This window comes from Cherax quadricarinatus, chromosome 82, assembly GCF_038502225.1.
Source record: "Cherax quadricarinatus isolate ZL_2023a chromosome 82, ASM3850222v1, whole genome shotgun sequence".
Classification (NCBI taxonomy): Eukaryota; Metazoa; Arthropoda; class Malacostraca; order Decapoda; family Parastacidae; genus Cherax; species Cherax quadricarinatus.
The window spans coordinates 1877022-1904636 of record NC_091373.1 but is presented as its reverse complement, the minus strand read 5'-3'; the positions used below and the strand labels follow the sequence as shown (position 1 = coordinate 1904636).

General features: G+C 43.8%; 1 protein-coding gene across 1 annotated transcript; it reads right to left on the bottom strand.

The window, feature by feature from the left end:
* LOC138855144 (chondroitin proteoglycan 1-like) lies at positions 1-27503 on the bottom strand. Its single transcript, XM_070102638.1, has 3 exons — positions 27499-27503; positions 22727-23833; positions 1-175 (listed from the first exon to the last, which is right to left on the bottom strand). The coding sequence occupies exons 1-3, from the start codon at positions 27501-27503 to the stop codon at positions 1-3; spliced, it is 1287 nt and encodes a 428-aa protein (XP_069958739.1).
* Positions 27504-27615: the final 112 nt, after the last annotated feature.

The window sequence follows — 27615 nt, the reverse complement described above, 5'->3', positions numbered from 1 at the left end:
CTAAACTGTGTTGGTTTTTTTTTCCATGTCCGCCATGAGGATAGGACACTCGTACATGCATATATACAGAAATATACTCGTAGAAATAGCATCTTCTGAAGATGGTCTCTGGCTAAGACGAAATATACGCGTCTCCCATATCTGGGTCTCATTTTCCTGTCCACGTGGTTTCTCACTTATTGGAAAAAATGTTTAACACTTTTATGCAAGCATACAAACTTGTACATATACTGCAGCGACCATATGTAGGTGAGTAAACACACACACACACACACACACACACACAGGCCTAGTGTCTAACCGACATGTGCCTAGGACAAAATGGTAACTAACACACACACACGCAGACACTAAGACACCACCAAGATCCTACACACTTTTACGACTCTTCATAAATTCGTTATCGGAATAATCGCCCACGAAGGAACTCTCACTAATTATCCACCGATTAATAGTTTTATAGCCTAATAATTCATCGATAATTCAGGGCGTGATGACACCAGCGTGATCCAGAGGACGGGAGGGGCTGAATGTGGAGGGGAAGGGGTAGGGGAGGGGCTGAATGGGGAGGGGAAGGGGTAGGGGAGGGGGGAAGAAAGGAAAGAACCATAACTTGCATTTCACGGCATAATTAGTTCATCAAGGTAAAGGTGAGCCTGTGAAGGGAGGAAGAGATAAAGGGAAGAAGAAGGGTGCAAAGAGAAGTACGGAGGGTGAAAAGGGTAATTGTGAGGATGGAAAGGGGGGTACGAAGAAGGCAATAAAGATTGTGGAGGGGGGGAGAGGGTAATGATAGGAGGACTGCGAAGGAGGGGGCAAAGGGTATTTTGGAGGAACATTGTGGAGGAGACAAGGGGGAGCATATAGAGAGAAAGGGAAGGTATGGATAGAACTGAGGGAAGAATGGAGAGGTCCAAGAGACGCGTGGAGGGCAAGAATAGTTAATGTGGAGGTGATGAGGGAAGGAGCGAAGACGGATGTTTCAGGGGAAAACCAAGAAGAATAGGAGAATGTCTGTGCAGTCACTAAGGAGAGCTTGGGAGATATCAGTGCTTGGGAGAGATATCAAGAAAATAACAAGAAAATCACTCTTAGCCGGAGTAATAGCTTTGTTAAAGTTAACACAAAGCTATTGCTTCGGCCTTATAGCTAAATGTGAATATCTTATATCTCCTTGGCACTGGTGAAGCCACGAACTCTACCACCTCAACACCCTTCTGAAGTCTCCCAGCTCAGTCTGATATGTTTCATTACTTTTAGGACGGCAGGAAATACCTACAGGCAGGATTAAAAACACACCTGGAGCATGACAGTCTTTGTAATAATATGTTTTGCTCTTTGTAGAGTTTTATCAACTTGATGAAGCTCTTATGAGTAAAACGTCGTTTCAGTAAAACCTTGCATCAAGAGTCTTTCCAATATTCAATATTTCGGCTGTGAAATCAAGGTTGGAATACAGCCGGGGGAATGTATACAGCATACCTTTGCTCCATCAGTGTAAACTTTACCATTATAATATGGTAATACACTGCTGAGGTGTCCACTTTCGGGGGATATGGACACGAATATATCCACCTACAACACTTTTATTTCATTAAAGTGTCCTAAGTGAATACAATTACCTTCGTTCTTGCTATGCATCCAATTTCCCTATAAAAAATATCATCATTACAGTAAACCAACATTGGGAAATATTTTAGAGAGAATTAATACCATCAACTGACACTCCTTTTATTAATGTATCACAAGAAAGAAGCAATTACCTGTTTATGCCGCAGTTAGTTTTGCAATTATTAATCAGACTTTCATTCCAGCCGGTCATTCGAAATTTATTGTGCCCCTTTCCCCAAAATAGTCACCATAATCACCCAGACTTAATTATAAGTGAAATCAAGTCTCCCTTTGGCCTGGTTTGGTAAATATCAACACTTTGTTTATATTCTGGGGAATATATATCTTTTGTATCTTGATGTATATGCACTGAGAGCAGCATTCTATATATACTTGGAGTATATTTCTCTTGAATTGTATACACTGAGAGTAGAAGTGTAATATACATTTGGAGACCCATGTCAGGAGAGTGTTGGTTACTGACAAGTGAATCATTAAGAGGTGTATATTTTCTGCATGTATAGACACCTAATTTCCTATATTTCCTATATTAGGGACTAAAATATCATTGAGTATTTTTGTACAGGTAACATACATGTACAGCCTTAATAACCTTAGTGTATTAGATATGCAGCCTAAATAACCACTCATATAATAGATATGCAGCTTTAATAACCCTCATTAGTAGATAAATAGCCTTAATAACCTTCATGTATCAGGTGAGCAGCCTTAATAACCCTCGTGTAGTCGATAGGCTTTAAATTTAATAAACCAACCAATAACCTAATATAGACTGCTCAAAAATAGACAGACTTTCAATATAGCTTCATGCATAATAGTGACCAGATTTTCAGGAATTAAAAGCGGGACATTGAATAATTAAATATTTTAGGAGGGAAGGGTACGTTCATGCTACTGAAGGGTTCTTAATCTAAGTAACTGGAGTTATTCTACCCTTCTGGGATCAAACCTGATTTCCTCCCATTCCTTAGGCGCTGTATGTGTGACCTCTGAGGTCATTCATTCATTCGACTTTTAATTTTCGTATTTTTAACTGAATGATATTTTTAGCAACTCATGAATTCTGTCGTTATTATTATTATTAATAATAATAATAATAATAATAATAATAATAATAGTGTAAATTTTCCCTATTTACTAACATGTTTAGTAAACCTGGAGTTGTTAATTCTGAGCAATAACTGGGAAATGCCTAACACCGAAATCGGGATGTCCAGTTATTGTATGAGATGACCAACACCACTACTGCAGGACACCAGTGGAAACAAGTTCCATTTTTACGCTGTATTGGGTTATATTATAAGTCTCATTGTTACACTGTGCTGGGTTATAGTTTACTACATAAAATCACTGTAAAAGTTTAAAATTATATAAAGCTTTAATAAAAGACATATTAAGAAAACTGCTATGACAGTTACCACAAAAAATACGTCTCTACCACAGCATCAAATATCGAACAGTAAAACAATAATTGCACCTTCAAATTAAATTAATTTTTAAGCAATGAGTAAATTTCATGGTAAAACAGAACATAAATACACCTGGTGATTCCACTGTTGAGTTTCCTCCCAGTGTGACTCTTCTTCCAAATTATCTCAACAAAGCCTATTGCCACTCTCTGTTTAATCTGCAATATTGCATTCACCACACACGTGTCTACAACATTTGTACTGAGTTAGTGTCACATTCTGCAGCGTCAATACCACGAAATCACTATGGTAAACACTAAATAAAAGGTGTTAACGGCTGGCCGGTGTCCAGGTCGCCAGTGATACAAACAACTGATCGGAACACCTTAACCACCAGTTGCAAATTGCATCACATTCACTCATTTTCCACACCTTTACAGTATATTTAAATCTGTGTAATTAGTGTTGATATCTTCTAGCATTCTAGGTAGTAGTTTGGTAGACAGCAGCCGCCCAGGGAGGTACTACCGTCCTGCCAAGTGAGTGTTAAACGGAAGCCTGTAAGTGTTTTACATGATGGTAGGATTGCTGGTGTTTTTTTTTTTTTGTCTCATAAACATGTAAGATTTCAGGTACATCTTGCTACTTCTACTTACACTTAGGTCATACTTCACTTGCATGTTACAAGCATATATATTCACACCCGTCTGGGTTTTCTTCTATTTTCTTGCTGGTTTTTGTTCTTATTAATGGCATGAGAAACAGTAGTAGTCGAAGTATTAGTAGTAGTAGTAGTAAACGTAGCAGTAGTAATAGTTTTAGTGTGGGACCGAGCCACGGGGGCAGTGACCCCCGGCATCGTCTACAGGTGATAACGCAGGTGGCTTCATAACAAAGAATGTTAACCTCGGTTTAATGTCTGACGAGAGCCTGGCTGAAATCGCAGTGAGACTCGGCACACATTACCTATCAGCAGAAAATGATAGTTCGTACAATATATGTTTTTATCTGAGTGACTGACCGAGATATTCAAAGATATGAAGTTGAGGAAGACGAGAGGCACTGCTCAAGCACCTACACCAGGCTTAAACTTTTGGCACCCTGGACGATTGCTCCGTCCTGATTGCGCAACAATCATGGGGAAGCTCTAAACCCGTAAGAGTCATGCAGCTTCCGGGGAATAGCAGGGAATACAGAAGCAACAGCTAAAATAACAATCACATGTCTTAAAGACGAACAGTGTTCACGAAGAGTATTATCACATCTAATAATAATAATATATTATAATTATCGCTGTTAACTTGTTAGCTTGTTAGCTTGTTTGCATGCTGGTGTAGTTGCTGCTGCTTCTGCTATAGCTGCTGCTGCTACTGTAGCTGTTATTGTAGGTGTTGCTGTTGCTGTAGTTGTTACTGTAGCGGTTGCTGTAGCTGCTACTGTAGCTATTGCTGTAGCTAATGATGTAGCTGCTACTGTAGCTGCAGTTACTCTAGCTTCTTCAGAGTGCTAAGTATTCATGTTTACAAGCGCTTCACACTATATACTAGCAGATATGATGACGCTTGTGTTCCTCGTAGCTTCAATAGCTATTAAAGGGGTCGTGAAGCAGTGTATTATCGTCACCTGGGTACATAAACCAGCCTTTATCACCCCTAAAACACAAGTTTGAGCCACATCGAGGCGCCGCTTTGTTCCAAGTTTGTGTCTGACCACATATTGAGCCGGCGGTGTTAGTCACTGAATTTAAAGCAACTGAGAAAATTCTATGGATCAGATAATCCCGCCAGGGAGGTACTATTTGATGGCTTTCTTTTCTTTGGATATTTTCCAGTGGGCCCAGTTGGGTTGAGTCTTTTTTCCAGGGTAGGAGACTATGGATCTGGATACTCCAGACTTGGAGATAGTAGATCTACACATCAATACCTGGAGATAGCAAGCCTAGGCATAAAACACCCGGAGAAAATATACCTGGGCATCCAACACCTGCAGAAAGTAGACCTGAACAAAATACCTGCAGATAATAGGTCACTAAGCTCCAGGTCTACTTAATGTTAAGCAAACTAAAGAAATTAATCACAGTTGATTGTGCTCTTCATTCGTTAACATTAGAATGCAAAAACTTATTCCATGTCATCAGGTAATCCATACCATCAAGTAATTCCATTCCATGAAGCAATTCCATTCCATGAAGTAATTCCATTCCATTCCATTCCATGCCACCATTGCAAGATGCATAACTCAGAAATGTTCTTCTTGGAGAGTGAGAAATGACTGACAACTTCCTGGAGAGTGAGAAATGACTGGCAACTTCCTGGAGAGTGAGAAATATCTGACAACTTCCTAGAGAGTGATAAAATGACTGACAACTTCCTGAAGAATGAAAAATGTCTCCCAACTTCCTGGAGACTGAAAAATGACTAGCAACTTCCTAGAGAGTGAGAAACGACTAGTAGCTTCCTTCTGGGACTAGTCTCGTTGTAAACCTTTGCACTTCCTTCAGTTTCTTGACATACTTGATCAAGTGTGGGTTCCACACTGGTGCTGTATACTCCAATATGGGCCTGACCTTTTTAAGTGTCTTGAGTGACTCATTGCTCAGGTTTCTGAAAGCTAACCTCACGTTTGAGAGACTTGAGTTTGCTGTAGTAATTTGTTTGATTGTGTGTGTACTCACCTACATGTACCCACCTGTATGTGCTTACCTATATGTACCCACCTATATGTAATTACCTATATGTACCCACCTATATGTACTCACCTATATGTACCCACCTATATGTACTCACTTATATGTACCCACCTGTATGTCCTCACCCATATGCACCCATCTATATGTGCCCACCTATATGTATCCACCTATATGTACTTACCTATATATAGTTGCAGGGATCGATTCACAGTTCTTGGTCCTGCCTCTTCGCTTCGTATGTGTGTGTGTGTGTGTGTGTGTGTGTGTGTAGATGGTATCACCTAGCTCTCACCTAGGGTCCCCAATAGTCACCTAGGGTTCACCTGCCCCCTTCCCCTCCCTCCTAAGGGCTCTCCTCCCCCAACCATCAGCACCATCAGCCAGGAGGTGGGCGATTACTCTCTACCCATTATTCTTATTTAATTGTCCAGCCTCGTTACCCCTCAACCCCAGGCCCTTATGATCTCTCTCTCTCTCTCTCTCTCTCTCTCTCTCTCTGTCTCTCTCTCTCTCTCTTTCTCTGCCGTTCGTTCATTTACCAGTTTATTCTTCCACCTGCTCGTTTATCTTGTGTTGATAAGTATGTCAGTGTGGTTCTAATGTCTACATTGTGGCTCTTACCTCCCTCTTCTAATTTTTAAAGTTCCTTTCCTTCATTTTTATTTCCTCCCTGCAAACTCCTCCTTTGCCCTTCATTCATCCATTCATTCTTGCCATCATTCATCTTTTCATTCGTTACATCATTCATCCATTTATTCACGTCCTCGTGTTCGTTCCAAGTAGATCACCCTTCAAGGGAAGTCGCTTGATACTTGAGAATGGCTCTTGATCCAAGGAAATGGAGCTGGCCTTTTATTCCACGGCTCAGACGTGGTTACCTCCCTATTATTATGTTCGTGAAAATAACAATAGGGTCTCTGTGTTCCTCTCTCATTCTTCATATGCTTCATTCCACTTCTACTTTCTTCTGATTATCTTTTTTTCTTTTAGCCACTCTCATTACCTCTAATCTTCGTAATCTTGAGTTTATTTTTGTTTTCATTTTGTACCGCAAATCCTTTACCTCTCTTCTTCTCACATAGGTGTTATAGTGTCTGAAATACGTTCGTCAGGAATAACTGGAAAAGTGGGCAGATGGAATTTTAACTTTCTAACAAACAGAACGCAAAGAGTAACGGTAAACAGAGAGGAGCTGCCACTGTGACAAGCTCCGTTCCCCAGGGCACAACACTCGCCCCCATTCTTTTCCTCATCCCACATCCACCAAGACAAGGACATTAATCGCAACACCGTTTTAACCACAAACCAAACTAGAATTTGCATGAAAGTGGCAGTCTCCCAGCGGGTATAAACTAAGTCTTCCATTAGCCATAGAAAACAATATGATGTTCATTGAGGACAAATTTCAGTTACTCCGTTATCGAAAACATGAGGAAAAACTGTAATGGAGTGTATAACTAGTTTTTCCGCTCAGAAGAATGAAAGGCTAACGGAAGAAATTTGTGTGATTATGTGAGGATCTCAATTGCAAGGATCATAACAGTGCCATTATCACAGCCGCAAGGAAAATTATAGCATACACAAATAACCCGTACATAGGAGAGAGGAGCTTACGACGACGTTTCGGTCCGACTTGGACCATTTACAAAGTCACACTGACGAAAAGGAGAGCAGGATGGGTATATATAGGCAGGAGGTGGTAGTAGTAGTAGCAGTGGTAGTGGTGGCAGTAGTGGAGGTGGAAGGTAGTAGTAGGGAGGTAGTAAGAGGAGAAGGAGACAGTCAAATACTAAGAAAGTGGAGCCATTGATGATCCTCTTAAGTCACTTGTTCTATCTGTAGGCGAAACTGCGGATGTGGAGAATGTATAGAAAACCTACACTGCACGCATAAGTTCAGTCAAACACCTACATTACTGGGAAAGTTTGAAACTCCTTGACTTGTACTCCTTGGAACGCAGGCGAGAAAGATGTATCATAATTTACACCTAGAAAATTCTACTGGGATTTGTCCCAAATCTGCACACAAAAGAAAGAGGCTCAGTAGACGATACAAAATACAGGGGTGGGATGAGTACACCAAAAGATAGCACAATAAGTGCAAGTGGGCCAAGACTTTTCAGTAGATTCTGATCATACATACTAAGTGGGATCGCCACCAGACCCTTGGCTGTCTTTAAGAGGGATTTTGATCAGTTCAAGCCAGTCCTAGATCAGTCGCCTGTGGTTCGTTCAATAGACTGTGTGAGGCTAGCAGTAACATCCTAGTTGATCAAGTCTTGATCCACCAGGAGGCCTGGTCTGAGACCAGTGGGAGGTTAACCCTGGAAAACATCCTTTTGGTATGAGAAACAGATACTGTCCACACTCCGGCGAGGTCTAGGGAGCCTGAACCTCGACAGATGGCAGCACAGATCTATGGAGACAGGTATCCTTCAGGTATTTATCTATATCTTCCTCCCTTTCTTAACAGAACCCTCCATAATTCTCCTCCCTCCCTCCCTCCTCTCCTCTCCTTATCTCTCCCTCCCTTCCTAAACACCCCCTCCCTCCCTTTCCCACCACCCATCACTTCACCACTGGGATCCTGAAAGCATCATTATCTGAGGGAAGCACTTGCCTCAATGGGGACCCAACGCCCATTTTCATCATTGGGCCAAGATTTATTCCCTCCCTCCCTCCCTTCCTCCCTCGTTTCCCTCCTAGGCACCCCTCCCTCCTCTTCTTCCCTCCTTGCCCCCATTCCTCCTTCGCCCCGTCTCCCCCTTCTTCTTTTCTCCCCTTCCCCCGCTCCCTTCTTTACACACTTCAGTGATCTTGTAGGATCCAGTTATCTTTAGGTTTTAAGAATTTGCTGAAGGTGGGAAACTGGACTGAGATGAAGACCTCTAATCTCCTTAAATGTTTGTAATAATTTTTTTAATACACTGGCCGTCTCCCCAAAAATTAAACACATTCACCATCACTCAGTTGTCTTGCCGGAAGTGTTTATACATCACTATTCAAATGACCTTGACCTCTCCACCTCCAGGATTCGAGTTCGGCTAACTAGTTTCCCCTCTGAATTCTTTTATAATCGTTACCTTGCTCACACTCTAACAACACATCAAGTCATAAATCAATTGTCATCATTTCAGTCTAACGTTCTCACACAAGCCTGCTGGAGGCTCAGGGTCCTAGCACTCAAAACCTCCTTTACTCCCTACATCCAGCCTTTCTTAAGACGACCCCTACCCCTCCTTCCTTCCACCTCACATTTATAGACCCGTTTGATCATCCTATTTTGATGCAGATCTTTTCAGAATTAGCACCCCAGCAGCTCCCTCCTCAGCTCTCTGAATTAATATACATTTCGTAACTTCGCTCCATCTTCTCATTTCTATGTTATGAATTATTTGCATAGTATTTACAGTACCTACCTACCTGGAGGGTGTTCCGGGGGTCAACGCCCCCGCGGCCCAGCCTTTGACCAGGCCTACTGGGCCTGATCAACCATGTTGTTACTGCTGGCCACACGTAGTCCTGTGTACGAACCACAGCCCGGCTGGTCGAGTACTGACTTTAGGTATCTGTCCAGCTCCCTCTTGAAGGCAGCCAGAGGCCTGTAATTAATTCCCCTTATGCCTGGTGGTAGGCTGTTGAACAAACAGTCTTGGGCCCCGGACAAAACATCGCCCTTGCTACAACATTACACTCACATACTTCACCTTTACATAAAAGTGTTGGTACCAAGATACTCTGGAGCTCTCCTCTTTCTACACTCATAAACCTCTTCCAGAGATGCCTCAACATAACACTTACCTTTACCCCCCTTCCCTCGTGTATTGTGTAATTCACCTCCGTCTTCCATAAACCATCTAGCGACATGTCCACTTTTAGATATTAAAAATATTTACTTCTTCCATACTCCCTCAAACGTAATATGCAAGTTCGCTTTATCTTTCATTTGTCGTTCTCATAACGTTGCTCTTTTCTGTGTTCACATTTATTTTCATTTTTCTACATATCCTCCCAAATCCATTCAACAACCTTAGCAGCTTCCCTTCAGAATCTCCCAAAAGATCTTTGTTACCAATAAAAAGCAACGGTGGTAACTCCCACTTTGTATGAATCATTATTTTTAAACCCCAAATATCGCCCCAACACCCTAACATTCACTATTTTTACAACCCCATATAAATATATGTTATGTATGGTGAAATCACACATCCCTGTCTAAGACCTATATTTAATATATGCAATCCCACCTTTTTCCTACGTATTCTAACCTGAGCCTCACTATCCATATAAAACTCTTTACTGTTCTAGTGACTGCAAGATAAGAAGGAGGAACACTGCGACAAGCCTACTGGCCAAAACTTGGCAAGCCCTGTCAAGCCCAAACCTACTAAAATATTCGCCAAATCCATACATTTGCAACATTACTCCCACAATAAAAATAGTAATAATAATAATATTATTATTAGAATAATTATTACAATTTAATTATATTATTACTGTTTTGCTATGTAAAATAATTAATATGTATGATGTTTGAATATTATCTGTAAAATAATTGATAGTGCGTTTACAGTGGAAATGTTTATGGAGAGAAATAACAAGAGATTAGTTTGCAAATGGGGTTTTAAGCTCGTAATTTTTGTTTTATACGGAAATACATAATCTTGTCGACGAATTTTTTTAAACGATTGTTTTGTTTTAATTACTGATGTTGTATATTTTATTTTATAGCATTATGAAGGAACTGTGTGTTCTACCTCCTCCCAGAGGCAGGTGTGTGTTCTACCTCCTCCCAGAGGCAGGTGTGTGTGTTCTACCTCCTCCCAGAGGCAGGTGTGTGTGTTCTACCTCCTCCCAGAGGCAGGTGTGTGTTCTACTTCCTTCCAGAGGCAGGTGTGTGTGTTCTACCTCCTCCCAGAGGCAGGTGCGTGTGTTCTACCTCCTCCCAGAGGCAGGTGTGTGTGTTCTACCTCCTCCCAGAGGCAGGTGTGTGTGTTCTACCTCCTTCCAGAGGCAGGTGTGTGTGTTCTACCTCCTTCCAGAGGCAAGTGTGTGTGTTCTACCTCCTCCCAGAGGCAGCTATGTGTGTTCTACCTCCTTCCAGAGGCAGGTGTGTGTATTCTACCTCCTTCCAGAGGCAGGTGTGTGTTCTACCTCCTCCCAGAGGCAGGTGTGTGTGTTCTACCTCCTTCCAGAGGCAGGTGTGTGTGTTCTACCTCCTTCCAGAGGCAGGTGTGTGTTCTACCTCCTCCCAGAGGCAGGTGTGTGTTCTACCTCCTCCCAGAGGCAGGTGTGTGTTCTACCTCTTCCCAGAGGCAGGTGTGTGTTCTACCTCCTCCCAGAGGCAGGTGTGTGTTCTACCTCCTCCCAGAGGCAGGTGTGTGTTCTACCTCCTCCCAGAGGCAGGTGTGTGTTCTACCTCCTTCCAGAGGCAGGTGTGTGTTCTACCTCCTCCCAGAGGCAGGTGTGTGTTCTACCTCCTCCCAGAGGCAGGTGTGTGTTCTACCTCCTTCCAGAGGCAGGTGTGTGTTCTACCTCCTCCCAGAGGCAGGTGTGTGTTCTACCTCCTCCCAGAGGCAGGTGTGTGTTCTACCTCATCCCAGAGGCAGGTGTGTGTTCTACCTCTTCTCAGAGGCAGGTGTGTGTTCTACCTCTTCTCAGAGGCAGGTGTGTGTTCTACCTCTTCTCAGAGGCAGGTGTGTGTTCTACCTCCTCCCAGAGGCAGGTGTGTGTTCTACCTCCTCCCAGAGGCAGGTGTGTGTTCTACCTCCTCCCAGAGGCAGGTGTGTGTTCTACCTCTTCTCAGAGGCAGGTGTGTGTACACCTCCTCCCAGAGGCAGGTGTGTGTACTACCTCCTCCCAGAGGCAGGTGTGTGTTCTACCTCCTCCCAGAGGCAGGTGTGTGTGTTCTACCTCCTCCCAGAGGCAGGTGTGTGTGTTCTACCTCCTCCCAGAGGCAGGTGTGTGTTCTACTTCCTTCCAGAGGCAGGTGTGTGTGTTCTACCTCCTCCCAGAGGCAGGTGCGTGTGTTCTACCTCCTCCCAGAGGCAGGTGTGTGTGTTCTACCTCCTCCCAGAGGCAGGTGTGTGTGTTCTACCTCCTTCCAGAGGCAGGTGTGTGTGTTCTACCTCCTTCCAGAGGCAGGTGTGTGTGTTCTACCTCCTCCCAGAGGCAGCTATGTGTGTTCTACCTCCTTCCAGAGGCAGGTGTGTGTATTCTACCTCCTTCCAGAGGCAGGTGTGTGTTCTACCTCCTCCCAGAGGCAGGTGTGTGTGTTCTACCTCCTTCCAGAGGCAGGTGTGTGTGTTCTACCTCCTTCCAGAGGCAGGTGTGTGTTCTACCTCCTCCCAGAGGCAGGTGTGTGTTCTACCTCCTCCCAGAGGCAGGTGTGTGTTCTACCTCTTCCCAGAGGCAGGTGTGTGTTCTACCTCCTCCCAGAGGCAGGTGTGTGTTCTACCTCCTCCCAGAGGCAGGTGTGTGTTCTACCTCCTCCCAGAGGCAGGTGTGTGTTCTACCTCCTTCCAGAGGCAGGTGTGTGTTCTACCTCCTCCCAGAGGCAGGTGTGTGTTCTACCTCCTCCCAGAGGCAGGTGTGTGTTCTACCTCCTTCCAGAGGCAGGTGTGTGTTCTACCTCCTCCCAGAGGCAGGTGTGTGTTCTACCTCCTCCCAGAGGCAGGTGTGTGTTCTACCTCATCCCAGAGGCAGGTGTGTGTTCTACCTCTTCTCAGAGGCAGGTGTGTGTTCTACCTCTTCTCAGAGGCAGGTGTGTGTTCTACCTCTTCTCAGAGGCAGGTGTGTGTTCTACCTCCTCCCAGAGGCAGGTGTGTGTTCTACCTCCTCCCAGAGGCAGGTGTGTGTTCTACCTCCTCCCAGAGGCAGGTGTGTGTTCTACCTCTTCTCAGAGGCAGGTGTGTGTACACCTCCTCCCAGAGGCAGGTGTGTGTACTACCTCCTCCCAGAGGCAGGTGTGTGTTCTAACTCCTCCCAGAGGCAGGTGTGTGTTCTACCTCCTCCCAGAGGCAGGTGTGTGTACACCTCCTCCCAGAGGCAGGTGTGTGTACTACCTCCTCCCAGAGGCAGGTGTGTGTTCTACCTCCTCCCAGAGGCAGGTGTGTGTTCTACCTCCTCCCAGAGGCAGGTGTGTGTTCTACCTCTTCTCAGAGGCAGGTGTGTGTACACCTCCTCCCAGAGGCAGGTGTGTGTACTACCTCCTCCCAGAGGCAGGTGTGTGTTCTACCTCCTCCCAGAGGCAGGTGTGTGTTCTACCTCCTCCCAGAGGCAGGTGTGTGTTCTACCTCTTCTCAGAGGTAGGTGTGTGTACACCTCCTCCCAGAGGCAGGTGTGTGTACTACCTCCTCCCAGAGGCAGGTGTGTGTTCTACCTCCTCCCAGAGGCAGGTGTGTGTTCTACCTCCTCCCAGAGGCAGGTGTGTGTTCTACCTCCTCCCAGAGGCAGGTGTGTGTTCTACCTTCTCCCAGAGGCAGGTGTGTGTTCTACCTCTTCTCAGAGGCAGGTGTGTGTACACCTCCTCCCAGAGGCAGGTGTGTGTACTACCTCCTCCCAGAGGCAGGTGCGTGTTCTTCCTCCTCCCAGAGGCAGGTGTGTGTTCTACCTCCTCCCAGAGGCAGGTGTGTGTTCTACCTCCTCCCAGAGGCAGGTGTGTGTACTACCTCCTCCCAGAGGCAGGTGTGTGTTCTACCTCCTCCCAGAGGCAGGTGTGAGTACTACCTCCTCCCAGAGGCAGGTGTGTGTTCTACCTCCTCCCAGAGGCAGGTGTGTGTTCTACCTCCTCCCAGAGACAGGTGTGTGTTCTACCTCTTCTCAGAGGCAGGTGTGTGTACTACCTCCTCCCAGAGGCAGGTGTGTGTACTACCTTCTCCCAGAGGCAGGTGTGTGTACTACCTCCTCCCAGAGGCAGGTGTGTGTTCTACCTCCTCCCAGAGGCAGGTGTTTGTTCTACCTCTTCTCAGAGGCAGGTGTGTGTACTACCTCCTCCCAGAGGCAGGTGTGTGTACTACCTCCTCCCAGAGGCAGGTGTGTGTACTACCTCCTCTTAGAGGCAGGTGTGTGTACTGCTTCCTCTCAGACGCAGGTGTGTGTACTACCTCTTCTCAGAGACAGGTGTGTGTACTACCTCTTCTCAGAGGCAGGTGTGTGTATTACCTCTTCTCAGAGACAGGTGTGTGTATTACATGTTCTCAGAGGCAGGTGTGTGTACCACCTCTTCTCAGAGGCAGGTGTTTGTTCTACCTCTTAACAGAGGCAGGTGTGTTTTCTACCTCCTCCCAGAGGCAGGCGTTTGTTCTACCTCTTGCCAATGGCAGGTGTGTGTACTACCTCCTCTCAGAGGCAAGTGTGTGTACTACCTTCTCCCAGAGGCAGGTGTATGCACTACTTCGTCTCAGAGGCAGGTGTGTATAGTACCTCCTCCCAGAGACAGATGTGTGTACTACCTCCTCCTAGAGGCAAGTGTGTGTACTACCTTCTCCCAGAGGCAGGTTTGTGTACTACTTCCTCGGAGAGGCAGGTGTGTAATACCTCGTCTCAGATGCAGGTGTGTGTTCTACCTCCTCCCGGAAATTAAGATTATTATTATTATTATTATTATTATTATTATTATTATTATTATTATTATTATTATTATTATTATTATTATTCCCCGTTTATGTATAAAGGCGTGAATAAAATTTACTTCCCCTGTTTAGTGCAACTGTATATATTATTACCATTCCACTTGTCTAATATTATATTTAGAGATATATGGGTTAATCCACCAGCTTTCTTCTAGTACATCTAACAATATTAACTAACTAACTTAACTAACAATATTAACTCTCCTACTATACATCATTCCTGGTATATTCCTTTTTTAATATATTTCTTCATACTGTATGAACCTTCTAGTATATCCCTATTATTATATCCCCCTCCAAGTATATCCCCTTGTATATTTTTTCCTAGTTTGTCCCCTCTTAGTATATTCTTTCCTAGTTTACCCCCTCCTAGTATATTCTTTCCTAGTTTATCCTCTCCGAGTATATTCTTTCCTAGTTTATTCTCTACTAGTATATCCCCTAGAATAACCCTTCCAAGTATATCCCCTCCTAGTATATCCTCTTATATCCTTTTAGTACATCCCCTCCTAGTTTATCCCCTCCTAGTATATCCTCTTATATCCTTTTAGTACATCCCCTCCTAGTTTATCCCCTCCTAGTATATCCCCTCCTAGTATATCCCCTCCTATTATATCCCCTCCTAGAATATCCCCTCCTGGATTATGCCCTCCTAGTACATCATTTAATAGTTTACCCCCTCCTAGTATATAGAGACATAGCCAGGGATAAAGTTAACCTCCTTGACTCCCTTTATGGAAAAAGTAGTTTGGAACTGATCAGAGAGAACCGATTGCTAAGAGTTGTGTAATGGAGGAACTTTGTTGGTAGCCGCGTACTGCAGATTGGCTTCAGCTGAGCGTGTGTGGAGAGGCTGCAATGTCCGAGTGTATCAGCCTAGTAGCTGCGCTATTGACTTCATCCACCAGCAACTAGGAAAACTCATACACTCATACGCTTTATCTAATACCACACAGTTGTTGATAAATTAGTCAGAGAAAGTACTTTGAATATAGCTTTGGTTTACATGTATGCGAAGCAACTGATATATATATATATATATATATATATATATATATATATATATATATATATATATATATATATATATATATATATATATATATATATATATATAATGTAAACAGATTGACTGATGTTGTATTAGTCAGGCTTAGGCTTGGTTATAAGTATGTTTGTCTGGCAGTTTGGTACACACACACGATGATCTAAGCAAATACAGAGTATGTGGTCAGTCTTATAATCACTTGAGCGCAATGTGTTTGATTCCTCACTTACTAATGAATATAGACATAGTACAATAGTATATACTGACACTATAACAGAATACAGAGATTGACGGTACCTATGTGATATGTCAAGGTATCGTTTTAATGAAAATAAGATAAAGATAATTTAAGAAAATATCCCAAATTTGCTTGTAAGAGATGAAATATAAATTGTAGATATAAATCTGGATGCTAACGATTTTGGGGGCCTAGTTCCTGGGTCTCTAGTATATCCATACATTCTTGCGTTATCGTCCAAATAGCGTTTCGGGAATAAAAGGTAATCAGGTTTAATCCAAGGCAGGGAAGGGTAGCCCCAGTATCTTGAATCAAGAGCTCTTTATCAGCATGAAGGCATTCCCGTTGCAGGGTGGACAAGCTAGAAAAAGAACAAATATGTGATGAATTAGACGTTTCGCCAGCCAGTGGCTTTATCAATACAATGCAAAGACATAAACGGAAGACTGTGGAGGAGGATGTCATCAGTTCCTCAGCCTGGCAGAACTTTATACAGAAGACAGTAGCGGTAATCAGTCGCTCAGCCTAGCATCATGTGTTGAGCACCGTAGTTTTGATAAATCTCAATCATCATTCAACTTATCGGTATTGTATAATATTGACAGAATAGAAAGGTACTCAGTGAATGATAAGAAGGATAGCGAAGACATGAAATGATAACTAGATATAAGATCGTGAAAAGATATGAAAGAACAGATAAAGATTTCTTACTATGACTAAGAGAAGAGGCCACCGTTGTAAATTTATGAAAAAAAGATGGCCAAAAGACAAAAGAACGTCCCTCACGGTGACTAAACAAAAATTAATGGGACACAAAAGCAGAGAGTAAGTGCTACAACTGGTGTTTTTTTTATTATATAGATTATATAGTCAAAGCTAACACCATCTGCAAAGCTCTGCTCCTGTAGCTATACCCACGAGGTCATGACATATAAGTAACCACACACTTTAAATACAGGCGTATAAGTACACAATTTAAATCTTTCCTTTCTCTTCGTTATTCCCTATCCTTTGTATCCTTTCTTATCTTTCACATTATTCTGCGCCTCATTTATCCCACTGCTATCTGGTTGTTGCTGCCATTTCCCCGCCCCTGGCAAGGAGGTCAGTGGTCATCCTGAGAGCATGTGAGAAGCAGTAATCAGCGTGTTCCCAGGTGGTGGTCAGGTTGCACCAGTAATAGGTCGCCGGGAGGGTTGGTCAGCCATTATCTGAAGGTAAACAATGGAGCAGCAACCTGATACTAGGTCGAGTTGGGCCCCGCTGGGACCCGATACCCAAGGCCCGGCGGGTCCCTGTTGGGGCTTACGTTCTGCGATGGCCGACCAGCTACCCGAGACCCAGCGGGTCCTTGCTGGGGCTTACGGTCACCGATGGCCGCCCACTACAAATGGATTTCTCTGTTGCATTGTCTGGTGTGGACGTGAAGGGGAGGGGGAGGTGGGGGATGGGAAATGAACGACGGAGAGAGAAGGGGAGGGAGGGAGGGGTTATTACGGAAGGTGCAGAGGTGTTGCCAGGGGGAAGGGGAAATTGTGGTGTGCTGCTTGGTGCGTTTTGGTCAGTGGGCATGGGTGTTGAGGTGGAGGGTGGAAGTGAAGGAAAGTGGGTGTGGGTGTTGAGGTTGTGGGTGGAAGTGAAGGAAAGTGGGTGTGGGTGTTGAGGTGGTAGGCGGGAGTGAGGGGTAACTGGGTGTGGGTGTAGAGGTGGTGGGTGGAGGTGAGAATAAGTGGGTGTTGAGTTGGTAGGTGGAGGTGAGGATAAGTGGGCGTGGGTGTTGAGCTGGTGGGTGGAAATGAAGGAAAGTGGGTGTGGGTGTTGAGGTGGTGGGCGGGAGTGAGGGGTAAGTGGGCGTGGGTGTTGAGGTGGTGGGTGGGGGTGAGAATAAGTGGGCGTGGGTGTTGAGGTGGTGGGTGGAGGTGAGGATAAGTGGGCGTGGGTGTTGAGGTGGTGGGTGGAGGTGAGGATAAGTGGGCGTGGGTGTTGAGCTGGTGGGTGGAAGTGAAGGAAAGTGGGTGTGGGTGTTGAGGTGGTGGGCGGGAGTGAGGGGTAAGTGGGCGTGGGTGTTGAGGTGGTGGGTGGAGGCGAGGATAAGTGGGCGTGGGTGTTGAGGTGGTGGGTGGAGGTGAGAATAAGCGGGCGTGGGTGTTGAGGTGGTGGGTGGAGGCGAGGATAAGTGGGCGTGGGTGTTGAGGTGGTGGGTGGAGGTGAGGATAAGTGGGCGTGGGTGAAGGTGTTTAGGAATTCGGTGTCTTTATGTATAGTCTACCTACCTGGAGTCTACCTGGAGGTTATTCCGGGGATCAACGCCCCCGCGACCCGGTCCACCACCAAGCCGTGGGAGATGAAACAGGAAAATTAAAGGTTGCTGAACGTGCATGTGATTGGTGATTGAAAGTGGAAGATGATTTACGTAGTTACATAGGCGCGGGTGCTCGCACTCACATAGACATACGTGTATGTATATATATGTTTTTTTTTTCAACAAGTCGGCCGTCTCCCACTGAGGCAGGGTGACCCAAAGAGAAAGAAAATCGCCAAAAAGAAAATACTTTCATCATCATTCAACACTTTCACCTCACTCACACATAATCACTGTTTTTGCAGAGATGCCCAGAATACAACAGTTTAGAAGTATATACGTATAAAAATACACAATATATCCCTCCAAACTGCCAAGATCCCAAACCTCTCCTTTAGAGTGCAGGCATTGTACTTCCCATATATATATATATATATATATATATATATATATATATATATATATATATATATATATATATATATATATATATTTATTTATTTATTTACATATATAATCGAAAACTTCGTGCACTCGCCTAGATGAGCTCCAGCTCTTGAGTCGTGTCTCTTGGCCATCGATTGAATTGTGTGATTACTCTCTATACCATATGGCTTTGTCGTACCTGTGCTTCAAGCCATATGTAGCGTTAGCTTCCACTACCTTTCCTAATGTGTAATGTGTTAATTACCAGGTTACCAACACCACTTGCCGATAGACATTTCTGTGTATATTACCAGTGTGTGTGTGTGTGTGTGTGTGTGTGTGTGTGTGTGTGTGTGTGTGTGTGTGTGTGTGTGGTGTGTGTGTGTATGTGTTTTCCAAGTCCGTGAACACTGCTTCTACACTCCGTCCGCCAACTTGGTCGTCCTTAATGTCACTGTGGTAATCAGATAAGCAGAGGCTAAATAACATCCTCCCAACTGACTGTAAACAACACTTACACTCCACAACACTTATGCTACACTAAAGTTATATAAGTGCACATTTACAATAAACTTGAAGAATGAAACACATATGGAACATTTGTGAATCTTTAAAGATTCGCAAATGTCGCACAAGTGTCTCATTCTTCAACCTGTCGGTTTTCAAAACCATCTCCCCTCAAGGAAGGTTCCTTGATGTTGGTGAGGGGCTCTTGATTTAGGGAATTGGATCTGTGCTCCAGTTCCCCGAATTAAGCCTGAATACCTTCCACATCCCCCCCCCAGGCGCTGTATAATCCTCCGGGTTTAGCGCTTCCCCCTTGATTATAATAATAATAATAATTCAAAACCATCTTCATCACAATAAACTTGTGCTAAATAACTGGTTTTCTTAAGAATATGTAATGCAGTGTTCCTAACACTGAAACCCACTTGTAACCAAACCATACCCCCGGCCGGGATTGAACCCGCGGTCATAGAGTCTCAAAACTCCAGCCCGTCGCGTTAGCTAACGCGACGGGCTGGAGTTTTGAGACTCTATGACCGCGGGTTCAATCCCGGCCGGGGGTATGGTTTATTTGCAGTCGTGTCATTACGATTTCTTGAGTCACTTGTAACCATATAATATCGTAAAACCATACAGTGCAACCTTGATGTATGCTAGCTCAATTAACATCTTTATGCTCAATAATTGATCTATATATTACGATCCTAGAAGGGGATCGAAATATATAGATCAATTAATCCTCCGAGTTTGTCTCCATGTGGATTATTATTGAGCACCGACAAGTGTTTATTACACTTTAGTTATCCAAACATCCAAACACACAGATACTTAAAGTCGGTGCCGGATCAGCCGAACTGTGGTTCGTACGTGGGACTACGTGCAAGCTAGGAGTAACAGTCTTGTTGATCAGGCCTTGATCCACCGGGAGGCCTGGTCGCGGACCGGGCCTTGGGAGCGTTGATCCCCGGAATACCCTCCAGGTAGACGCCAGGTAAGATAATGACGAAAAGATATGTAATAACAACATATAAAGTGATCTGAGAATTGGACAGAGCAGACAACAGACAGGGCCCAGGGAGACTAAAAACACAGGGAGTCAGACTGTTGTTAAGAAATATTCCTTCAGTCTCAATGTGGTAAGTAAATGGATGAACTAAATGAGGTGGTGTTGGAGGCAAATTTCATAATCATTTTCAGAAGCTGCCACGAGAATCAAGAGGCCAGGAACTAGTAAATGCCGGTCAATTTAGAGAAGAGACAGGGCCAGAAGCTTAGATCCCGCATACATAACTTGGGGAGTACAACACGGGAGTACAACACACTTGACATACACCACAACACCCATAAATGCCGTCCGTAAATACAACAGACAAAACAGCAAGAGAGCGTGTGGGTACAATGACCTCCTGCTGCAGTGCATAACAACGCTGGATATACACCAATGCCCCAAACATTAATCACGGCATAAATTGGTCAGCCTGTGGCCTTAACTGTTCCGTGGGCCATTCATAATACAGGCCTGCCAACCCACTCCAGAACAAATGGTCTCTCTCTCGCCATCGGCTAAGTCCAAGCCAACCATTCCATTGTTTTTCCCCGACTTTCGTTGTTGACTGTTTGCACCTTTGTGCATGTTTGTAATATTCTGAAGAATGTCATGCTGCAGCGAGACAAAGAGGTAAGTGTAGCGACAGAGAGGTGATGGAGAGATAAAGAGATGACGTAGATGAGAAAATGAGAAATAAAGGAAATGAAACAGAGATGCGTAGGTAACAGTAGAAGAAAGAGATTTCGGAGAGGAACGGATTACTAGCCAAGTAACAAGTTTATGAGGTATTGGTTGAAACTTTAAGCTGACAGTTAGGTGAGTCCAGTTAAGTGTTTACCGGACGGAGGATCGAGCCTCCAACCACTCTTTGTGCTGAATGACCCACACGGATTTATCTTTCCATATAGAAATAACCAGTAAACTGAAAATTTCGATTTCTCTCCCCCTGCCACTTTCCCAGTGGGTGCTTGTAGGGGTAATGGTATTATTATGAAAAGCCGCTAAACCCGTCAAGGCTATGCAGTGTTTAGGGAATGGGCGGTAATAAGGTTTGTTCCCGGGAACTAGAAGATGGTTTCAATTCCCAGGATTAATTGTTTTTCAACATCAAAGGCACTGTTAAAGGTTGGGGTGGGCGGGTATAATCTATACTCAGTAAAGAAGGAAAGGAAGGAGGGTGGAGATTTTCTTGTAATTATTAATCTGTTAGCAACACAGGATAACGTAGTGAAGCCTCTGTGTCTGTGTTTCCATTTATGTTGCACAATACCGTGACTGAAACAATACACAAATAATCCGCACATAAGAAGAAGAAACTTAGGACGACGTTTCAAGCCGGCTGAGACCATTAACTAGACACAGACACATGAAGGTACGAGAACCAGTATATATACGAGAAGAGGACAGGGACAGGACAAAGAAAGGAAGTGGAGAAGTAGCGATAGAGGTAATGTTGGTAGTGGAAGCAGCAGTAGAATGGAAGTAGTAGCAGGTAGCAGGAGAATTGGTAGTGGTACAAAAAGACAGAAAGGGGAGTGAAACGGGTCAATAATACCAGTAGTATATAATAATAATAATAATAATAATAATAATAATCTTTAGGCACCACACGTGTATTATTATTATTAATCATCAGCAGCAACAAGAACAATAATATCAGCTAAATCAACTGGCTTATACCGGGAGAGGGTTTCGGAGATCAACGCCCCCGCGGCCCGGTCTGAGACCACCTCAACATAGGCTAACTAGTTCCAATCTGTGAGAGATAATCATCATTTTAGTGTCACCAACATTATAGATGCTAGTATTAAGTAGTGTCTCCTTAACTACACCAAGCCTAGCAGTAATGGCTAACTACATGAAGATTATCAATAGTGGTCTTACACCAGGTCTAGCATTGGTGGTCCTAGTTACACCATGTCTAGATATGGTCTTAATTACACCAAGCCTAGCAGTAGATCTTACACAGATAACCCACACATAGGAGAATGGGACCTGTGACGACGTTTCGGTCCGACATGGACCATTAACTAATCACACTACACTTAGTCTTGACTACACCAGGCCTAGCAGTGGTGGTAGTCACTACAAGCCTAACAGTGATGGTCTTCACTATAAACCCAATAGTGATGGTCTTCACTACAAGCCTAACAGTGATGGTCGTCATTACAAGCCTACCAGTGGTGGTCTTCACTACAAGCCTAGCAGTGATGGTCGTCACTACAAGCCAAACAGTGATGGTCGTCATTACAAGCCTAGCAGTGGTGGTCTTCACTACAAGCCTAACAGTGATGGTCGTCACTACAAACCTAGCAGTGGTGGTCTTCACTATAAGCCTAGCAGTGGTGGTCGTCACTACAAATCTAGCAGTGGTGGTCGTCACTACAAACCTAGCTGTGGTGGTCGTCACTACAAGCCTAGCAGTGGTGGTCGTCACTACAAATCTAGCTGTGGTGGTCGTCACTACAAGCCTAGCAGTGGTGGTCGTCACTACAAACCTAGCAGTGGTGGTCGTCACTACAAACCTAGCTGTGGTGGTCGTCACTACAAACCTAGCTGTGGTGGTCGTCACTACAAACCTAGCAGTGGTGGTCGTCACTACAAACCTAGCAGTGGTGGTCGTCACTACAAACCTAGCAGTGGTGGTCGTCACTACAAACCTAGCAGTGGTGGTCGTCACTACAAACCTAGCTGTGGTGGTCGTCACTACAAACCTAGCAGTAGTGGTCGTCACTACAAACCTAGCTGTGGTGGTCGTCACTACAAACCTAGCAGTGGTGGTCGTCACTACAAACCTAGCAGTGGTGGTCGTCACTACAAACCTAGCAGTGGTGGTCGTCACTACAAACCTAGTTGTGGTGGTCGTCACTACAAACCTAGCTGTGGTGGTCGTCACTACAAACTTAGCAGTGGTGGTCGTCACTACAAACCTAGCTGTGGTGGTCGTCACTACAAACCTAGCAGTGGTGGTCGTCACTACAAACCTAGCTGTGGTGGTCGTCACTACAAACCTAGCAGTGGTGGTCGTCACTACAAACCTAGCAGTGGTGGTCGTCACTACAAACCTAGCTGTGGTGGTCGTCACTACAAACCTAGCTGTGGTGGTCGTCACTACAAACCTAGCAGTGGTGGTCGTCACTACAAACCTAGCTGTGGTGGTCGTCACTACAAACCTAGCTGTGGTGGTCGTCACTACAAACCTAGCAGTGGTGGTCGTCACTACAAACCTAGCAGTGGTGGTCGTCACTACAAACCTAGCAGTGGTGGTCGTCACTACAAACCTAGCAGTGGTGGTCGTCACTACAAACCTAGCTGTGGTGGTCGTCACTACAAACCTAGCTGTGGTGGTCGTCACTACAAGCCTAGCAGTGGTGGTCGTCACTACAAACCTAGCAGTGGTGGTCGTCACTACAAACCTAGCAGTGGTGGTCGTCACTACAAACCTAGCAGTGGTGGTCGTCACTACAAACCTAGCAGTGGTGGTCGTCACTACAAACCTAGCTGTGGTGGTCGTCACTACAAACCTAGCAGTGGTGGTCGTCACTACAAACCTAGCTGTGGTGGTCGTCACTACAAACCTAGCAGTGGTGGTCGTCACTACAAACCTAGCAGTGGTGGTCGTCACTACAAACCTAGCTGTGGTGGTCGTCACTACAAACCTAGCAGTGGTGGTCGTCACTACAAACCTAGCTGTGGTGGTCGTCACTACAAACCTAGCAGTGGTGGCCGTCACTACAAACCTAGCAGTGGTGGTCGTCACTACAAACCTAGCAGTGGTGGTCGTCACTACAAACCTAGCAGTGGTGGTCGTCACTACAAACCTAGCTGTGGTGGTCGTCACTACAAACCTAGCAGTGGTGGTCGTCACTACAAACCTAGCAGTGGTGGTCGTCACTACAAACCTAGCAGTGGTGGCCCACTTTAATGACCTCGTAATTATGCACGCTCAGGACCCCCTAATTTAACCTCCTCCGCGTTTAACCAACCAAAAATAACTTCCATCCTCATTTGAAGCCACTTAAGTGGAATTATCTCCTCCTTGCTGCTGCTAAGTTGACTCAAACTTCACTCTCCTTCGCGATTATTAAATTACCCAGACTTAATTTGCAGTGTGATACAGGTGTAATCCCTTCAAGGGTAAGGGGGAGCGGGATCCTTGATACTGGCGAAGAGCTCTTGTTCCAAGGAATTGGGGATACTCCACTTGAATTAAACCTAATTACTTATCATTTTTCATGAGCTGTATGGCCCCAGTGGTTTAGCGCTTTCAGACAATAACAATACAAAACAATAATAATACAAAAATAACAGTACAAAACAAATAATAATAATAATAATAATAATAATAATAATAATAATAATAATAATAATAACGATATTACAGCGTTTGAGTGGTGCTTGATTCACGACGGTATGTTTTTTTTTCACCGGTCGAAAGCTTAGTGAGTAGAGGTTAATGCTGTTTAAGTGTGTACAGAAGCTGGCTTGATCTAGGTGCATCTAGATATGTACAGAGGCTCGTTCTATAGTATCATGTTGAGTCATATTTAACATCACCTAAAGTTTTACTTCATCTGAAAAATACAAGAATTTTACACACACACACACACACACACACACACATATATATGCACACACACACACACACACACCCATATATATATATACACACATACACACACATACACACACACACACACACACACACACACACACACACACACACAAAAAAAAAAACTGGAGGACCAAGCAGGGATAACAGGGAAGGCACTACAATGGATCAGGGAATACTTGTCAGGAAGACAGCAGCGAGTCATGGTACGTGGCGAGGTGTCAGAGTGGGCACCTGTGACCAGCGGGGTCCCGCAGGGGTCAGTCCTAGGACCAGTGCTGTTTCTGGTATTTGTGAACGACATGACGGAAGGAATAGACTCTGAGGTGTCCCTGTTTGCAGATGACGTGAAGTTGATGAGAAGAATACACTCGATCGAAGACCAGGCAGAACTACAAAGGGATCTGGACAGGCTGCAGAACTGGTCCAGCAATTGGCTCCTGGAGTTCAATCCCACCAAGTGCAAAGTCATGAAGATTGGGGAAGGGCAAAGAAGGCCGCAGACGGAGTACAGTCTAGGGGGTCAGAGACTACAAACCTCACTCAAGGAAAAAGATCTTGGGGTGAGTATAACACCAGGCACATCTCCTGAAGCGCACATCAACCAAATAACTGCTGCAGCATATGGGCGCCTAGCAAACCTCAGAACAGCATTCCGACATCTTAATAAGGAATCGTTCAGGACCCTGTACACCGTATACGTTAGGCCCATATTGGAGTATGCGGCACCAGTTTGGAACCCACACCTAGCCAAGCACGTAAAGAAACTAGAGAAAGTGCAAAGGTTTGCAACAAGACTAGTCCCAGAGCTAAGAGGTATGTCCTACGAGGAGAGGTTAAGGGAAATCAACCTGACGACACTGGAGGACAGGAGAGATAGGGGGGACATGATAACAACATACAAAATACTGAGAGGAATTGACAAGGTGGACAAAGACAGGATGTTCCAGAGATTGGACACAGTAACAAGGGGACACAGTTGGAAGCTAAAGACACAGATGAATCACAGGGATGTTAGGAAGTATTTCTTCAGCCACAGAGTAGTCAGTAAGTGGAATAGTTTGGGAAGCGATGTAGTGGAGGCAGGATCCATACATAGCTTTAAGCAGAGGTATGATAAAGCTCACGGCTCAGGGAGAGTGACCTAGTAGCGATCAGTGAAGAGGCGGGGCCAGGAGCTCGGACTCGACCCCCGCAACCTCAACTAGGTGAGTACAACTAGGTGAGTACACACACACACACACACACACACAAACACACTTATACAACAGGCCTAGTGTCTAACCGACATGGACAAAATGGTAACTAACACACACACACGCATATATATATATATATATATATATATATATATATATATATATATATATATATATATATATATATATATATATATATATATATATATTCTTCAAGCTTGGAATATGTAAAGTCGTGCAGCGGCCTGAAAAATAAGAGGCAATTAGGTTTGATCCAAGGAATTAGAGGGTAGGTCCAGTTCCTTGGATAAAGAGCACCAACTATCACTATACGATTTTCACCCTTATTTTATCCAAGACATTGAAACTACTCTTCTTTTCCTCGAATCAAACCTATTACCTTCCATTTCCCTAGGCGCTGTATGACTTTTGGTTAGCGTATGACTCCTGCTGAAACAGCGCTTACAAATGATTATATTTTAATTTTCACTGCCTACTAATGCTTGAGTGGTACTCAAGAATACAACTGAGACAGTCGTCAGTGAGCTTCAGCTGTCCCTTGAGTAGCAAGTAAGAATACCCTGAGTTAAGTTGGGAGTTTAGCTGTGCTGGGAACTGCCAGGTATGATTAGTTGGGCTGAGGTAATCCCTAGCTGCTGGCCCTCGTAGATAGTGCCACGGTGTGGACCTGAGGTGCCAGGAGTACCTGGGTGCCTGCCTCCCCTCTGATTATCATAGTCCTGGCAATGTTGATGTGATGGCTCAGTTTATTAGTTTATTATATATATATATATATATATATATATATATATATCCAGCTCTGAGGAGCTGGATGAGATTTTCGCCTTATAATCGGTGATACACACGTAACAACATGTACCTTATATGCCACCTTTATATCAACAATGTATCTCTTAAATCTTCTGTACCATATTATGTAATAAAATATTCCTATTGGTAATATATATATATATATATATATATATATATATATATATATATATATATATATATATATATATATATATATATATATATGGGGTGGTAGGGGAAGTGGAATATTCAAACGGCTTCAGGAAGAAACCCAAATATTCTTCCTTAAAGCCTTTATATATATATATATATATATATATATATATATATATATATATATATATATATATATATATATATATATATATATATATATGCGTATGTGTGTGTGTATTTTCCTGTGTCAACTGAATTATTGTATTAAGTGTTCGAGGCATAGTGTCTTGATCAAACCTCTTAAGTCACATCGACTTTCTGAAATGATTTCTTGATGTCCGTCTGTCAGTATGGTTGTTCGTGAATTCTTAATCGCCAAAAACATATTTTCTAAAGTAAAAAGTCATAATCATCATCATTCCGTCGTGATGCCGCCGCCGCCTCCAAGACAGCCTAGTATTAAGGAGTTTCGATAACCTTTAATGATTATTTATAATGAGTAAGAAACAAACCCATGAATCTGAGGACGAACTGAATGTATTATTTGGATTTATGTTTTGTAACTGGGTCAAAAATAATTGCGTTATAAGTATTAAATACAGGAGTAAAATGTAAATGTAAGGGAGGTAAAGAAATGTTAAATTATTTGCAGCTAAGACACTAAAAAAAAAAGATATCCATTCTATATATTCAACGACAATAAATCACTAAATTATATATTATATGATTTAATGATATCTACCTCAGGAATGAGATAGAACATACCGCCATCTTAGTTTAACATTACCGCATTTTGAAAGGTAGACTGTGTTTCTCTAACTCTTTCTCACTTTCCCATGATAACTGCCCTTTCAATTTAAGACGAAATTTACGAGCATTAACTAAGTAATCAAAACTAATTTAG

Bases quoted from the DNA above. Each gene is read 5' to 3' on its own strand.
- LOC138855144 (XM_070102638.1), bottom strand. The intron at 176-22,726 runs GTTTGTAGTGAC...TTTTCCAATAAG, and splicing joins GTGACGACCACCACTGCTAG to TGAGAAACCACGTGGACAGG.